Here is an 18,665-nt window from a genome sequence, read left to right on the forward strand (position 1 = left end):
ATGGGCCAGAATGGATTGCTCTTTCCATACTTTTGTGTACAGGAACATTCCTTTAACTTTCTCTTTTGCACACATATACTTATACAAATTGCTGACTCACAGGAGGACATCAGGCACACAATAACTTGATGGCACTAGATCAAATCTAATTTTCCTACCTTTTGAGCAGACGGAACTCCAAGAAGGTAGGTAGGAACTGCCTTTTTTTTTTTTTTTTTAAAGGGAGACGGTGTAGAATAATTGTCACTTTCGCAAGAAAAACTCAAGGGGAAATGCAAAGCATCTGCATATTAGTTCTTTCTTTAATAAAGTACGTCAGACATTCTTCTAGAGGAAAGATACAAATTTCCACAGCTAAAAATGAACATCCAGTCACTATATGGTCATAATCATTCTGCAGTCATGTGGACATTACATGCAACAGACTTGAAAGAGCCATGTGGCGAAGATGTGATAAGAATCAGACGAGACTCTAAGAGGCTGGGGAAAAAACATTTTAGAGTTCCACGTATTAGTACTAAGCAGCCATTTATACTGCATATTATTTTCTATTAGATTACTGAATACCCATGAACAAGATGAGTAGGTTAATTTTAGAAGACATAACAAACTGGTACTTTAAAGTGGAAAGTACCATCTAGGAATCCAAATGTAAGGCAATATGGGATTATTATGACCTAATATTATGGTAGTCATTCTGGATCGACATGCATACAAAACCAAGCACTTCCAGAATTATCAAAAAAGCAAATTCCAGTATAGCATTGAGATAGACTGTGTCATAGGGTTACCAATTTTGACTCCTCTAATGGAGTTACTTAGGTTTCATTGCTGTCCTTCCGTAAAGCACTGTTAATTTTCTGAAACCAGTGATAATTACAGGCATTGAGGAAGTAAAGTTATACTAATTATAGCAAACGTGTTTTTTAAAAAAATCCCAGCAAGATAATAGCAAAAAATAAAATAAATTGCATTGTTTCATGGCACTAAGACAGCTCTGACAAGAAAAATAATATGATCCCTGAATTATCTGTAGACAGCAAGGGTCAATCATAACAAAATTACAAAACCCTCTATGAACTCCCCCACCCCCACCTGATGAAAGATGATATACCATACTCTAGTTTCTCTCTTACTTGGTTTCCCACTTTTAAATAGCTGTTTACTCTAAATGGCACTTTCCCCTGTTTTATAACAGAAACAAATATAAACAGAAAGGTTAGTCACATTTAAAGGATCAAAATTAATCACAAGCTATGTAATCCTTTTTTGTCATCCTTACAAATTCAAAGGAAATTATATTTTTAAAAAAGCCTGCACAGGCCATAAAGGCTGAATCTTGAGGTGGTTTACTGTGTAAGTTTAAATGAGAAGGAGTGCTAAGCTGGCACAGAAACCTTGCATAACCACAGTATGTTTTAGGTCTTGCATGCAGAAGAACAGCAATGTGACCTCACAAACTGTATTTGCTATTAAGCTCTTCACACAACCTCTCAGTATTACTCCCACTTTTACAAGGCACAAGGGCATCATCTTGTGAAGAATTACTTGACAGTGTCTAAATATATAAATATGAACCTGCCACTGTTCAATAGCTATTACCTGTTAATTTGGGTCATCTGCCCAGAACATTCATGGATACAAAACTAGGGGAAAGTATTGCTAGCTCAACTGACTTCTGGGAGAGCAAACTCACCCAACAATCGTATTCCATTCACTTCAGGGCAAAATATGATCCAATAATTTCCCACAGCTCACATCTCCCAACCCCACAATCCCCTGTACAAAATGACAGGGGCAATATTCTCAGGAGAGCTATCCGTTATGTAACACTTACACTTTGGGGTCAGGTTGCAATTTGGTTTAGCATGACTCATGCTGCAGATGGAGGGGTAGAAGTATTCTTAATGTAAGTAACAACTGCAATTAATCACCATTAACATCTTCATGCCCTATCACTTACCATGCAACTGCATTACATGACGGTGGTTATACTCTGTGTGTGTGTCTGGAAAAGAAAACTAAAGCATACAAGCAAAGTGTCTTACTTTGAGATAAATCTTTGAAAATATCTTTCACCAGCATCTGTCTACAGAACAGGCTTTTTTTTTTGGGGGGGGGAATAGGCTGCATTAATATTAGCAACCTTTGTTTGTTTGTTACCTCCAAGGGTCCTAGAGATAATTATATATAATGAAGCACAACACCCTTAGTAAAAACTCCTTCCCTAATGGGTTACACATTTCACGGCTAAGAGGTTTCCTTTCCAAATGCAGTTAAAAAGAGAGAGACCAGATTAGCGGGCTAATTAGGTCTTTTTGGAGGCTGACATCATTGAACCATTGCCTATCTCTTGATGAGATCTGGAGAAACCCTGCCATGGCATATTTGCATACAGAAATGGATGGGTGGGCATACCTGGACACCCACCCACCCACCCCTTGAGTTTTCTTGTGTTCAACCTGCAAGCCAGAAGCTTCCTGAAATTCAGTCTGTTCAACACCAATTTATTGCTAAGGTGAAAGATCCCCAACAGGTTAGACACTTGGGGCTATTAATCTCAATAAACCCAAATTCTCCCCCTGGCTTAGTGACATTAGTCAGTGTAATCTAGAGCAATGCTACACATAATGTTTAGCACTGGCTGCCTGGGAAAGGAAGAAGCCTTTTAAGAACAGAATCTGTCTCTGGGCTTATGCATACTTCCTATTGTCCTCCTGCTTTTTCCTGGGGAAAACCACTCTTTAGCGCTCAACTGGAGAAAACAGCAATTGGGTTTTCCATGGATTGCTGTTTGTTCTGATTTAGAGTTAAAGGGTCGGTTTTCCCTGGGAAAGGAGCAGGTCCATGGGAAAATCGCTCAGACCTGTGCCTCTCTGATTTGTAGCTCTTCTCTGCAGTTACCATCTGGCTATTCTCAAATTGGCCATGCCGGGTGTGAGATTCAGAGGAAGAGCTACTTTGAGAACTTACACTCTTAAAAGCTAGAAAGGAACATAGCCACTACTCCATCAGCATTATATACTATGCACTAGTTATGGTCACTGACATATCAGTTGATCCCAAGGCCAGAATCAGCTTTGGGAAATAGTTTAGCCTACTCTTAAGATTGTGAGAGAAATTTGAGCTAGAGTGAAACATGACATCCTTGGTATAAAAAAGCATGAGGAATCTTGTTGCCCTTTGTGGGAACCATGTAGTGATGTATACATAATCATGCACACTCATATTAAATTAAATCTAAAAAATGAGTACCAGGGAACCGTTTCTACATGGCTAAGGAACACTGCCGCATTATGACCCTACAATGAGCCTTGGTACTGGGCCTGAGGGGATTGTGGATGTCCTGAAATAGCTATAAAAATATGTTCCAGGCTATAATATACAACAATACAATTTATTCATTGGGAGACAAGTTTATATCTAGAGGAGACTAAAGTCTAAATGTTTCAAAGCAACTAATGTGCACCTAATTTGTATTACTTTACGAGGAAATTTTTGCACGATAGGAACAGCAGTTAGTGGTTTCTGCTGTATGTAAATTCAGCATGTTATTTTTCTTTCAGGAAATGTTTCAGGAGGCCAGCCAATTGTCTTAGTGCCTGAGATGCAACCAGGATACAATTCTGAAACCTTTACTTTTCAAATTTTCTAGCTGCCATGTTTTGAGGAAAAGTACCCCTGCTCTCTCCTGAGACCAAATCAATCTGCCAGAATCCAAGCTGATGCTCATTTGCTTTCCCCACATTTGGAAAAGATGCTCACCTGTCTACCCACGAGATTATATACAACATGATGAGTGACTATGAGCTACTACTTCAATATTCCAAGAAGTTGCTAACAAAGTAAACCTACAAGTACCTTTAGTATACATTAGATCTTGAGATTCACATGTGCATGTTTTAAAGGCAATCATTACATAATTGTTGTCTTGATTTCCTTGCTGAAAAATGACTGCCTTTACCACATCTGTGCTCTGGTTTTATGAGTTTCCCAGTCCCATGAAGTGTCAGATGCACACGCCAATGTGCCACAGCTGACCTCACAGGCTGACTTAAATTTCCAAGGGGCTAACAATGGTGAAATCAGAATCCTTGCTGTTGCTGCTGCTGTCGTCATCAGGGCTGGAACTGAGGTTACTAGAAGAGGCAGATATGGACCCCATCAATGGATCAGAAAAGGCTAAAGAAGAGTGACATGGGACCTCACTCTTGGTGGTCACATCCTTGCAGGTTGGCACAGTCTGCACATGCTCCGGAGCAGGACAAACATTCCCTCCCTCCTCTTTGGAAAGTAGAATATAGTCATCCGTGTGCCTGTTGGCAGAGTTTCCACTCGAATCGGCCACAGCCTATGAAACAAAAGAATTTTGAACAGGCAAGCATGTCAGAAAATCCATTTTTAAATACCACGCCTACTGCATCCATCATCACAGCTAGCACATACCTTTACAGGCGTGGCTGCCGTTGCCTCCACCATCGTTCCCGTGTAAAGGTACACACCAGTAAAGGCACATATAAAGGGGTTCCTAGTTGGGAACTCTTTAAGCAGGGTCTCTCCTACAGATTATAAAGGATGAGTGGGTTTATAGGGTCAAGGTGTCCCCTCTCATAAGCATGCACAGGACCGAAGCCGTTCAAAGCATATGCAATTCTCCCTCCCCGCCACAGTTGTGCTGTTGGTCTCCCGACACATTAGCAACCGCACATTATTTACAATGATCCTGTACATTTCAATTATCCCTGTGCAGAAAAAATGTCACGCGAGAAGCAGCTCTTGGTGACTCGCAAAGTGCAAACTGTTAATAAGGCTTGACTCTTAACTACAGCATTGCAAAAATATATATCTTAAAATAACTCCATTACACATTTTAAAACGAAATCTCTAAATTTATATGTAATTAGTTTCTCAAGCCATATATAGATATATCTCCCTGCAGCATCCTTTGCAACATGCTAGCTTTTTTTTCCTGACGCTGCTATTTTCAGAGGTGAAATATCTCCCCACTCCTTCCTCTGCCAGTTTCGGTTTAGGAAAACTCATAGTGATATGAAGCATGTTTTCCCCCATCTGCTGCTGCAACTGAATAAATGGAATATGACAGAATTATACTTCCAGTAGCTTTGAAAGTTAACAACCTTACACCCAGTGCCATATGGCGCCTTGGAACATTTTTTCCTGACGAGTATCTTCTAGTAGGATGAAAGTTATTTCCATCATGCATTAAAGCAAGCAAACCCTCCTGATACTATGTTTTAAACAGGTCTACATGTTTTCTGGGTTCATGTGTGTGCCTCCCTTTAGCTATCCATGGGGGGGGGGGGGGAGGAGGAAGAGAAATAATGTCCTGTGTAAGAATCACAAAATGATTTTTTTGCTATCTTTTATTGATTGAATGATTGCATTTCTCCAAGGAGCTCACAACAACCTTGAGGAGTACCTAAGGTTGAGAGGCAGTGACTGGCCCAAGGTCACCCAGTGAGCTTTGTGGCTGAGTGGGGCTTGAACCCTGGTCTCCCAGGTCCTAGTCTGACACTCTAACCACCACACCACACTGGCTCTCTGCATTTGCAGGGCAGGTGATGAAAGACTGGAATTGGTGTGGCTGATGGGAAGCGGTAAAGTAGTGAGCAGTGAAAGAAGGGGTGTCTGGATCCAAATCATGGAAGAGAGATAAATCAGCTGTCCTTCCCTTCATTTCAACAGCAGTTTTAGAATAAGCAAACTCTCCCTTTCCATTCCACCTTATAAGGCACCAGAGCCCTCTCCCTCAAAATTTGCAAAGGAGAGAATGCCACCAGGCGTAGCTTTTGTGACAACTGTACTACCAAGAGAGGAAAAGCAACATCCTGCTGAAACTTCCTCTACTCAACATCTATACTGATGCAATATGCAAAGAATATGCAAATCCCTCTAAATTTAAATTCAGCAAGCAAAACATTTGAAACTGATTTCTTCCTTGCGTGTTGCCAGCCCTAATTGTAAATATTACAGTGGCTCTGAATTTTGACCGTTCCCTGGTCTCGTATAAAGAAAACATAATGTGTTGATCATATAAGTAATTGGCCTTTTGTAAAATTCTAAATTAATTCACCCCTTTCCCCTGCCCTAATGTAAAGCTATCTCTCTGCAAATCACAATCAGACATACACATTTGCTTTTGTTTATTATGAGATGACAACTGGCATCTCCAATAGATTTATTGAGAAAGGTCAAGTCCCAATCTTCCTATCAAGCATTCAACTGTCCTAGCTCTAATAAAGTCTATAATGACTGAGGCAGCAGAAAAAAGAGGAGAGGCTGTTTAGCCCTCCCCCCTTTCTGGAACTTTCAACCTCACTAATCTTATTGGGAGAGAGTTAAGCATCTATTTAACTCTGCCACTGAAATCTATGGGACTTAAAAATGCTGGATCATTTTAAATCTACACGTTGGATTACTGGCTATTTCAACACAGTTGCATCTGTATGGAAATTATTGTGTGCAGGTAATCATGGCAAAATAAACTTTATGCATTAATAAGCCGAAGGTTAAAAAGAAGAAGCTGAAATGTGAGCAGCCACAACGTAATTGCAATACAGTGGAGGTAGCAGCCTTGAAGCTGCCTCACACATACTACTACAGAGGGGTAGAAAAAGCAATACAATTAGATATTTTGGTGCTAATACAGAAAAAGCTCAATCCAAAGCATGCCAGCTCAAAGAGACTTGCAGTCTAGTCTAAGTTTAGAACTACTGCCTTTGATAGAACAGATACTGATGCATTAAAATGTTCCAATTAATTCATGGCAATATTTTAAAAGCTTATGCTGCACTCATAAAATTCTTCCAGCCTGACCTAAAGACATCACAATACGACACCGTGCCTCATTAAAACTTAAAGTTGGCTCTGGTGTCCTTTCTGTATAGGCCATTGAACATAGCACTTATTTAACTTCTGAAAATTCATTATGAAGCTTTTATTTCTTTAAATGCTTCTGATTAAAGTTAAAGCTAAGCAGAACAAAGGAAGACATGAAATAGAGGTATTAATGTTTTCCTTTCCTTTAATTTTTTTGAAATAAAGAACATAGTAAGCATTATATGTTATATATATTGGAACTGATCTACATTCTTTTTGTCTAAAGTAAGATTGTTCCTTTATAAATCCCACAAAGAGAAGGAAAAAGGAAGAAAAAAAAGAGGACAAACATTTTCAGGCAGAATTCCTACTGGGATAGGCCAGGCAAGATATATAATTTGGCTTCTTTCCCCCCTCATAGTAATGAGCCTGAAACACCATACTTTGGTCCTAGTGTCTTGCCTGCTCTTATGGTAAGCTACAGATTCTTGGCAATGGCTGCTCACCGCCTTCCTAGGGTGGGTGGGGTGACATTTGTGGTCCCTCGTGCTCCAGCCTCGATTCCCTCTGCTTGACCGTTGCAGGAAATTCCCCATAGTCTGAGGATCTAGGGGCGGACTCCTGCCAAAAATGCCCTTTCAAACGGCCCAATCAGTGACTGTGTTGATAGGGCAGAACCTTGCTGACTGGCCAGGCAGCAATGCTCAAAAGGGCCACCTCTTCCCCACCAAAGCTATGTGCAATGCTCACCGTCTTACACTTGTTCCATGAAAGTACACAAAAAGCAACAAAACCACCACCCCTTCTCAGGGCTCTCTAGCGTCACTTTCTATTGGAGCACACTCCACCCAAACATCTGACAGCTTGCCCCAGTCAGATCTCATTGTCTTTACCTATTTGAACAAGCACTTGCCCACTTTAGTTGTAAAGATAGTGGCCTCTATATACCGTATTTTTCGCCCTATAGGACGCACTTTTCCCCCTCCAAAAATGAAGGGGAAATCTGTGTGCGTCCTATGGGGCGAATACAGGCTTTCGCTGAAGCTTGGAGAGCGAGAGGGGTCGGTGCGTACCGACCCCTCTCGCTTTCCAGGCTTCAGGAAGCTATCAGCAAGCCTGGGGAGCCCGCGGGAGTTCCCACAGGGCTCCCTAGGCCGCGGATAGCAGCCTGCCGCCCGGCGCATGTGGCACCCTGAAGCAGAGCGCCCCTCGCGCCGGGCAGACATCCGCAGTGTGGGGAGCCCTGCGGGAGGGAGGTGCAGCGGCGCCATCCTGCTGTTCTTCGACCTGGTTTGGAGGCTGGCGCTGGGGAGAAGTGCGCTTCTCAAGCTCGGGGGACAGCGGGGAGGCGCAGCGCCGCCATCCCGCTGTTCCTCGACCAGGTTTGGGGGGAAATAAAGGGAATTTCCCCCCCTTTATTTCCCCCCAAAAAACTAGGTGCGTCCTATGGGACGGAGCGTCCTATGGGATGAAAAATACGGTAAATCTGCACAACAGCATGATGGATAGAACCCTACTTCCATGAAATTCAAAAAGGCTAATTTAATCTATTTGAGTGAATGAGGGTTTCATACTATGCATTAGTATTCTGCTCTAATGTTGTCTCTAAAATGTTTAGCAGGGCTTTCAGAAGACTGAAAAGCAGGTGTAATTGCTTAGTAAACACCTAGACCTATTGGATATTATTTGCAAAGTAAGTAATAGAAAGGCTATCATATCTGCCTTAAATGTAAAAAGATGCAGAAACCGTCTATCCTAATATTCATAAACAGAAAATCCTATTAAGCCACACCCGCCTGTTCTGTGAAAAGTATCAATTGGCTATTTTATGAGATAAAAAAAAAACTTTTACTTTTCCATAGTGTAAACTAAACTATGTTTTGTAAAACTTGTCTGATTCTATATTTTTTCTTTGGTCACCAACTTCGCTGTTCAGTTTTTAAGCAGAAATCCCATAAGTGCTCACCATATTAACTTTTTAATTAAAAGGCTATATTAAAGTGAATCCTGAGTTAGGGCTCTCCAAGGTACTGAGATAGACAATCTCCTTCTCTTAAAAAGTTGCACACGTCTTAAAGAGGACTATGCAGAAAAAGGGTTTTTAAACTGTACGTGTGAAAAGAGTTGACTGATACATAGTGCTGGAAAGCCAATGTCAAACAGCCATAACATTTAGGGACTCCTTTATCTCAGGCACAATCTGTTGGGAGTTTCCATTGTAAAATTCTTGAAATAAATTGGAATTGCTCAAGAAAACAGCCACGCTACGGGTTTTTCAAATGTTCCATCTTATCATTTTATCTGTTTGTTTGATTACCGTAGTTGAAACTCTTATATTTTAATTTATAGTTTTATATTATTGTGTCCTGCCCTGAGATCGCTCTATGATGAAGAGTGGATTAAAAATAAATAAATGTTATTGCTGGTATGTGATTGTCTACTCTTGATCGTCTACTCCATCAGCCTATGTATAAGACTGAAAAGTCTAACGCAACCACTTGCTATATGGAAGGCAGATAGAGCTATTTCCCTTCATAACTTGAACGAACGTTTACAAGAGATAAAGCTACCATACAGATTTGAAGGAAAAGCCCAAACAGCTGAAAGAGGAGAGTGGTTCAAAACAGTTGACGATAAACATAGCGCAACAATGTAGCTGGTCAAATATTATTGCATAATGATAGTCTAGAAGACAGAGATAGTAAGAAGAGTCAAGCAATGCCAAAAAATGCTCATCTTCTGTTGTGAAATCCCTAGTTTCTATAGTCAGATTCTGCATCTTTTAGTATATCACAGCTTATTTTCATATATACAAGAAAACAGGGAGGCAACAGAGAAAATCACTTTATCTGAAAGTCAGTAATTGTGATTAGAATAGGACTTCCCAAAGATATTTGCCCCACAGGGGGAACATAATAGCCCTGCTGAATCAGACTAAAGGCCCATCGAGTCCAACCCCAGAAGCAGGATACAAAGACAATTGCTTTCTCATTTTGTGCTTGTCGGCAGCAGGTTTTCAGTGCGGTGCTTGTCTCTGATCCTGAAAGCAGTACAATCGTACCTCGGAAGCTGAATGCTTTGGCTCCTGAACAAATCAGCTCCTGAACGATCGAAACCTGGAGATGAGTGTTCTGGTTTTCAAACGATTTTTGGAAGCCAAACAACCTGTGCGGCTTCCGATTGGCTGCAGGATGCTCCTGCAGCCAATCGGAAGCTGCACTTTGGTTTTCGAACAGTTCAGAACTGTTCAGTACTGAACAGTTCAGAACAGTGTCAGAACTGTTGTTTTCTGTTGGAAAACCAAGATACCACTGTATACAGCCACCATGACTAGTAGCCATTAATAGTCTTATGGTCCATGAACTTGTCACACCTAAAAGCCATGTTGGGGGCCATCAGAAAGTTTAAAAGAGAAATTCAGATTCTTATGAAAAAAGGTTCAAATGGAGTTGGAAGCTACTATTGCTACTTATTTATTTTGAAACTGACTTTGTTGTTGTTGTTAATAATAATAATAATAATAATAATAATAATAATAATAATAAAAAATTCTAAGCCTGCAATCCATTGGGACTTGAATTCAATGGGGCTTGCTTGGCTTGGATTAGGCCTTTATCTTTCCTGTCTGCTTTTTTTAAGGCTTTAAAAAGTACCCCAGACCTTCCTTTTCTGAAATGCATGCATTTTACCTGCTTCTTTAGAGGCAGGGGCTCCTTTGCAACGGAAGGCTCTTCTACAGCTTCATTTGTCTCCTTGGTCTGATTGTTGGAACAGTAGTGATCATCTTCTATTGTGATTTGTTCATTCTCCTCGGCCTCCAACTGGCTCTGATTGAAACGTAAGGAACCTTTCAAAATATCCTTGATCTGTTTATCAAGGGGGAGGAAAAGTAATTTAGCTGCATTGCAACATCTGCCACTTAAAGCCAGGCCCTCTTCGGAATCAATCTTCTTATGCATTGATTGCCTAAATTGTTGAAGACATTTATAAAAATGACAACTGTGTTTCTGAGTAAAAGCATTAGGGTGCCACTGAATCTTCTAGCAAGAATGATGAGATAAAGGAAATGCATTTAAAAGGACATCAGTTCCCTTGGATGCCATTAAAACATTGAAACGTGCCATAGTGTATCGACCTGAGCACTTTCTGGATCCAGCCTACAATTCCACAAAGTACTGAAAAATTGCAAGAGTGAACAGACAAATATTAAAACTGATAATCTAACTGAAAGCACCCATAGTGCATGATCTTACAACTACAATGACATTAGAATATGAAGAGCAAACACTGGGCACCATTAAAAGGTCCGCCACCGTTCATCCCTCAGTGGTAGTGAGTGTGGTAAGAAAGTGGGCAGGGAGGGGCCAAGTTGCCAAATTCCCTTAGAAATTTGCAAGGTTTAGAGTTCTTGGCCTCCCAAGATTTCTGGGAAATGATAGTAATGCTTGAGATACTGTGAGATCTTGCAAGGTGAGGCTAGGTAAACTGAAGGCAAACCAAAACTGGAACCCTGAGATGAGTCAGACATTTCATCTAGCCACTCACCCTGTTGGAACATCATGGGCTTAAAAAAATTCCCTTTACTGGGCAGTAGAATGTAATCTTTACATGCCAACTTGGCTGGCTGTGTATTTTTGCTCTTATATGGAATTCCAAAGGGCACAATTGGTCAAATTAAGGTTATTGTTCTTGCTGACCTGAAGTTGTTAAGGTCCTTTCATTGGTTCAATTGCTTATAGTCTTACTTGACATAACTGAGGCAGTAAAGCATGAGATTTTTAATCTCAGGGTTGTGGGTTTGAGCCCCACATTGGGCAGAAGATCTCTGCATTGCAGGTGGTTGGACTAGATGACTCTTGTGGTCCCTTCCAACTATGCAATTCTATGATTCTAACTTTTATGACAAGAGAATACAGAATCAACAGGGTTCCTGGTGTTTCACTGGGGGTCCTGTTAGTGAAGGAATTCATTATTAAAATGGTTTGGCCTATCATGGATACGCCCTGGAGGACTGGATTGGGGCTGGCTAGATTCCCTCTGAAATGGCCTTGTGTAATTTGAGTTTGGTTGCCATGTTGCTTGATAAAGTTATGGCCTTTTACTCTGGCTACTGTTTCTTTAGCTCACAGCAGCAAGAAGAAACTGAAAGTCAGAACTGTCTACCAGCATTATTATTTCAGTAAGTTCCACAGACTCTTCTTTTGCTCACTATCATAATAAATCTCAACAAACTATTAAAGTTCAGCAATTAGAATCCTGAATAATGCAAAGTTCAGATAAAAAGCATATAAATTATAGACGTGCCATTCAAAAAAAATTATACATATTATACATAGAATCTTCATTTTGTCAAAAGCTATACCTGCTTCAATCCAGCCAAGGACACTAGAATTTCATCTTCCTTCTCCAAGTGTTCCTGAAGAATGACTTCTTGAATATTTCCTGCAATCCCAAAAACAATTATTTCGCAAGAAAGAACCAAGATTATGTGCCTCAAGATTACATGCAACCCAATGGCCATGAAGATGAATGTATACTTTGATATATATCTAAAAAAATACGGAGTCTGGATAAGAACCCTTAAAAAAATCACTTACAGTTACAGTTCAGCTGAAACACTGGCTCATGATGAAGCTGGCTTGTTTCAACAAACCATAATTAAAATTAAGCACAGTTTAGAGTTCAGGGGTAAGGCTCAACTATGGCTATATAAAAACGAGAGCATTTTTTTCTAATCCCCTCCTCATGTGGAGTGGAGTGGGTGATACCAAGGCTTGCTTAGGCTAATTTTCATATGACAGGAAACCAGTATTTATTGTTACATATGAATGACTACAATTTATATTGAATATTTCCTGCAATGCCAAAAACAATTGTGAGCTCAAGAGTGAAAGGGGCCAGGTTTTCTATTTGAAGGCTGCATTGGCTCTCCATCAGACTACTGATCTTCATTGTTTTATACTCCCCAATTCAAGAGGAAAAATCTGGGTAGCATTGTAAATTAAGAATGAATACATGCAAGTTAAGTTATTGCATTTGCAGTCAGGTTCCTTTAGCACTTGAGTTAACAGAGCAAATTAAACAGATGACTAAAAGGCAAGTACCAAGTTTGCCCAATTAAGTCATGTAGGCAGGAAAAAAACTGAACACCTGGAATAACAACAGATGGGATATTTAAATTCAGGAAAGCAGGCAAGAATTTTATAGTTCTGCCCCAGTCTGAGTCTATGTTTGTATTGATAAGCTTGTACTGCATATATGACAAAATGCCCATCTGGAAACATTTTTGCTTTGAAATATTCTTCCTATCTGATGCTGCTGTTATTCAAATTGTAAAACTTGAAATCTCTCTCTTAAAATAAGAAAAGGTTCATGAGCTGCATCTTTTATGGAACAATGAGCACTGATATCACACAAATGAATTATGAGACTTATAAATTATTTGCAAGGCAAACAAAATCTGTTTCTGTGTCACAAATGGCTTCCTTGAGTTATGTCTCATGTTGTTTAAAAGCAGATGAAAGCCACGATTCTGCTTCAGGAAATCAGCAGCGAAAATACACACTTCAGAACTTGTATACTCTTGACAAAAGATTGCTTTGTTTCCAGACTGCTGATATATTTCACCAATTTTTCATACATAAGTTAGGATTAAATCACAGGCACTAGCTGTAAAGATGAATGACATCAACAACTCAACAAGCAATTCTAGGGGAAAGATGTAATCTGCAGCCCACACTACTCAGCCAAGAGTAATGCTATGTACCTCATTCAAAACTTGAGGTTTAAATGCCAGGGGATGCAGAATTATATAAACTCTGTTATGTAACAGAGAAAGGGTGATATGTAATTGTACCCACCCCTAACGGAACAGATTTCTGCTCATGCAATAGAATTTGTACTTCCTTCCCTCTTCCCTGCAGCCCCTCATGGTCCTGCCAAATCTGTTTTAGAGGGTTGGGGGACCCTGGAACAGATTTGTTGGGGTGAGGGGCAGGAGTGGCACAGGAACAGAGAGGAAGGAAACTTATGTTGGCTATCATTCAAAATAAGCAACCTGCACAAGAAGAAAGTGGAAAAAGGGGCTACAGCGGAAAAAATGTAAAAGACCAAGGGCCATTACAAAGGTGTGGATAGTTAGTACTATCTGCATAAATATGATACAGATAGTAAACCAGAGGAAAATGAGCTAGAAATCAAAAGCTTTCTCTGAGAAACAAATGCAATGTATAGAGCACCTCCAGATCAGCTAAAATAACTGCAGAATTAAAATCACTCATTTTGCACAAGCATTCATTTACTGTACTTTACTAGATGAATGCAAAGTACTTCTTTAGAGATATTCCAAAGTTTATAACTGTAAATGCAAACATTTATCTATTTTAAACTAAAGCCATCCTCCTCTTCCAACAGCACAGAAAGTTGCAATGGGACCTCAAGGTGAAGGACGGGAAAGAAATCAATAATGGCCATTACAACAGCAGCAATGTTTTAAAAAGACTTGAGTTATTTGATCTTATCCCAGATATTTGATCTTATCCCAAAACAACATGTTAAGAGAATGGGTTGGATCCAGACTCTGCCTATGATATGCTTCACTTAAGGGGAAGAGACAGCTAAATATTTTTGGATGACCCTGACTTCTAGTGTTATGAGTGAGGCAGAAAAACCCCTATGTTTCAATCAAAGTGTGGCAGCTAGCTAGTCTTATGATTCATTAGATCTGCTCAACAGGTACCAAAGTGATGTCCTGCTAAAACATTAATAAGTAAGAAAGTTTCTCCAATAATATGCTGAAGAAATGTGCTCTCAAAGCTCTTTACACCTAACAAAACAGACTAATTACAAAATCTGAAGACTTTCCCCCATTTATCAGTTTTCACCACAAGAACCAATTTATCATTCTTACACATGCTATACTTATGTTATTCAAGACACCACATTTATTTCCATAGTAACATAGAGGCAGGGTCCCAAATATATAATTATGTTGTCATTGTGTGGTGCAGCAAAAGAAGTGGATGAACATTTAATGAGAAAGCTTTTGTATAAACACACAAACAAAAATTACTGCTCTAACTCATCTTTCCCTCCTTCACATTCCAGGGAATACAATTATAATCTTGGCAGCCTCAGGATCAAACCCATGGTAACAAAAAGGTATGTCTGAGTAGAAGTATGATGATGCCATCATACAGATATGGAAATCTGAACATTTTTAACAATCACATATCTAATTGTAGTATGTTGTATAAGAGAAAAGTCACCTGGTTAATTATCATAAAGCCAATGAACTTGAGAACAGTAAAGAGAGCTGCATTTGCTTGAACAACTTCAAGTGGTTTGTGCCACATCTGTGATTTAAAGATATTCTGCCTCAATAACTAACAGTAGGTGTAACTTAGCCTTCCAGTGTACACTGGATTACCAAGAGGTTTCCTACACAGGGATTGATCAGAGCTGCTTTGCTTCAGCATTAAGGTTGCTGGTCCTGGTCCCACCTGTGAATGGTTGTGGTACTTGCAGTCATGCATCATTTTAATATTTTTCCTCCCATCCACTTTATGTGATGCAATGACAAAACACAGTTGGTCAGAAAGATGAGAACTTACATATGAAATGGTGTGGACCCGACACAGCATGATTCTCCAGGTCTTGCATAACGCAGTTTCTAAACTCTGCTACAGATCACAAAAATATCACCCCATACTTTCTAGTTACCTCCCCAGATATTTAGCTAAGAGCAGAAGAGCAAGCTTGCATGAAAAAGCCATTAGAAATACTCAGATATATAGTGTAAACTAGTATATTGACCCAAAGTCTAGGAGCTGATAAAAGCTCTAACACCAAATAATCAGCATATGGCTGACATAGTTTCAACTACCTTCTGGGTGCAGAACTGTCATATTTTTTGAGTTGGAATATTTCCAAGTGCACTGGATGCTAAGACAAAAATTTACCAAATCATATTGTGTTTTCAAGCATGGTTTTTTATTTATTTTTTATTAAGACTCTGATCCTTTCGATGGAGAGAAAAATAGCTGATGCCTAGAATACAGAACTGATGTATTTATATGAGAGTTATGAACTTCTATGCCTGGAACATATTTCAATCTTAAATAATATAATGATGTGTTTATATGAGTGGGGATTAATTCAGTAATAAACATCCTTCTACCTTGTATTTCTGGTGTGGTCATTGTAATGACAGATATGCAGGCCTGGTTTGATTTTGTGTGTGTGTGTGCTTTGCTATCCTTAAAATCTCAAGTGAAACTGTGCACAAGAAGTGCTCTTTCTACAAAAATAAAAATGAAAACAAGTGAAAGTTCCTTTCATGATGTTCAAAACAGCATGTCTTCAGTACTTTATTCTGAACAGCAAGAAAAGGCCTTTCCCTGACTGGCTGAAGAAAGGAGAAGATTTAGCTGCTTTCTGCCCAGCTGGGAATTTTCACTTTGCTCTCTAGTGAAACTGACAAGCCAGGAGAAATCTTACTAGTTTTTTTTTCCTTTCTCTTTTCTTAAAAAAAGAAGAAAAAGATTCCTATCAAAAGCATTCCTAAATAGGTCATTAGTGGTCTTGTTTCCTACATGCAGAAAGCCACCTGTAGGTTTCTTAGTCAGTTTCATGCTACAAGTCCCTTGCACATACATACCTTCTGAAGGATAAAAGAAAACTACCATGGGCTTAGGGAGAATTTAGTGCACCTCTCTCAATGTATTAAAAACAATGAAATCTGCAAAATGAACTCAAAACCTGTTCCTTTTAAATAGATCTCAAAGGAACATTCTGAGGCTGATGTGGATAAACACCTTACTAGGTAAGAAAAGAAAGCTCACACAAATGGAAAGACATGCAAACCTGGGGCAAAAGTATGTTGCCCATGCATCAGCTCTGAAAATTAATTATAAAAGTTCTCTATATGCAAACAGAAATCAGAATTATTGGCATAAGCCAGGGGTAGGCAACCTAAGGTTCATGGGCCACAAGCAGTCCACAGGGGCCGTTTAACCGGCCCCCAAGCCGCCTGCTCAGCGAGTCCCTGCCTGCTGGCACAGCATGGCGCAGGAACTTGCTTCCGCAGTTCCAGATATTGCATCTGCGTAGATGCTGATGCAGAAAATCGCAGGCCCATGGACGGAATGAACTAGCCCAGGAAAGGTAAACCTTGCTGACCCTGGCATAAGCAATCCACTAACAGAAAGGAATGGAGAAAACCCACACCCTCGTTTCTGATGGCCTTTCTATTGTGTAAAACGATCATAGCACAACAGTTATCATAGCATAAGGTTAAGTGAAGATTGATGCAGAGGTTTGGCAGACTATCTGAAGGTCAGACACACTTTGCATTTCATTTGTCTGGTCAAGAGAGGAAAGTAATATGAGCCTCAATCATGCCAACATAATCTGGCAATGCTCCCATTGCACACTTGAATTTTCAAAGGTTGCAAAATTGTTCTATACACAAAACTCTGGACATAGTGATACGTTTCCTAAATTTGGGAGACAATACCCAGAAGATGGTTCAGAAACCTCAGCTAGTGCAGAATTTGGCAGCCAGGTTGCTCCCCGGGACAAGACTGTTTGAACATATTACACCAATCCTGGCCCAACTGCACTGGCTGCCAATTAAGTTTCCGGGCCCAATTCAAAGTGCTGGTTTTGACCTACGAAGTTTTAAACAGCTCAGGACTACAATACCTCAAGAACTGCTTCTTTCCACATGAACCTACACAGACCCTGCAATCACCATCTGAGGCCCTTCTTTGTGTGCTTCCTCCACGAGAGATCCCAAGGGTGGCAACACAACAATGGGCCTTTTCTGCAGTGGCTCCCCATATGTGGAATGTTCTCCCTAGGAAGGTTTGGCTGGCTCCTTATACACCTTTAGGTGCGAGGCAAAAACGTTCCTCTTTAACCAAGCCTTTGGTAGATTAACATCTAATAGATACCCTTCTAAATCTGTTGTGAGGGGTGGATTATTGGTTTTGTTTTGTTCTGTATTTTTGATGTTATGGTTGTGAACCACCCTGACATCTATGGATGAAAGGCAATATACAAATTTAATAAACGACGACATTAATAGAGCAGCATCTTCTTACCCAGATGTGTATTCATCATCTTTGCACAGTATTTGCACATGGCCTCCAGCTCATTCAATTGCCCCTGGAGAAATGAAATCTGGGCTTCCAGTTCTTCTTCCTATAGTTAATTTTTTTAATGAATTAGTTAATAATAAGTATACTGATAACATATTTTATTCATGATCTATTTAAATTGCATTTCTATCAAACCCTTTCTCAAAGGATCTTAGGGTGGCGTACTTGCCCCTCTCCTCCATGTATCCTGCCTACAACCCTGTATTCATAACAACTCTCCAGAAATCATTCCATTGATCTTAGATAATTCAAGCTGTTTTAGAATGTACTAGCTTCTAACTTACGCAGAAGTAGTCCAACAACTCTTAACTCATGTTCCCCTTACCCATTTAGCACAAGCCAGATCCTTATAGTTTCAACATACTTTTTTGTTACAGACTCTGCTTTCCAGAATACCACCTTGCATGTCTCCAGTCAAAACATGTACCTAGACAAATGATTTGTCTTCTTTAGGGTAGGTAAGTTCAAGGACTTTTACCAGTTCTCAAGGCTGCCTATGGTCTTTTGTAGACAACAGTGATGTTCCAGCTTCTGTAACCCAACACCTCTCAAGGGCTGACACAGCACTTGGGTCAGATCCAGAGGAAGTTGGTTTTCCTTAGCTCCCATTGAAATCAATATGAAAAATTAGTCAAGTCTAAAACTTGTGTTGATCATAGCCCT

At 39.9% G+C, this 18,665-nt stretch overlaps 1 protein-coding gene across 25 annotated transcripts in view; it reads right to left on the bottom strand.

Annotated features, from left to right (window-relative positions):
* Positions 1 to 282: 282 nt before the first annotated feature.
* TBC1D5 (TBC1 domain family member 5) overlaps positions 283 to 18,665 on the bottom strand; it is a 254,655-nt gene continuing 236,272 nt past the window's right edge. For 15 of the 25 annotated variants that reach the window (XM_083705758.1, XM_083705738.1, XM_083705753.1 and 12 more), the window contains 4 exons: positions 17,946 to 18,045; positions 12,203 to 12,282; positions 10,530 to 10,706; positions 283 to 4,351 (listed from right to left, as the gene is read on the bottom strand). In XM_083705758.1, the coding sequence (XP_083561884.1) occupies positions 4,055 to 4,351; positions 10,530 to 10,706; positions 12,203 to 12,282; positions 17,946 to 18,045 (654 nt within the window). In that variant the 3' untranslated portion in view covers positions 283 to 4,054. Of the gene's footprint in view, positions 4,352 to 4,446; positions 4,560 to 10,529; positions 10,707 to 12,202; positions 12,283 to 17,945; positions 18,046 to 18,665 lie in introns of all 25 variants that reach the window. The other 10 variants (XM_083705751.1, XM_083705747.1, XM_083705743.1 and 7 more) reach the window with 1 other exon arrangement.

The sequence above is a fragment of the Podarcis gaigeae genome (assembly GCF_964106915.1).
Source record: "Podarcis gaigeae genome assembly, chromosome: 12".
Lineage (NCBI taxonomy): Eukaryota > Metazoa > Chordata > Lepidosauria > Squamata > Lacertidae > Podarcis > Podarcis gaigeae.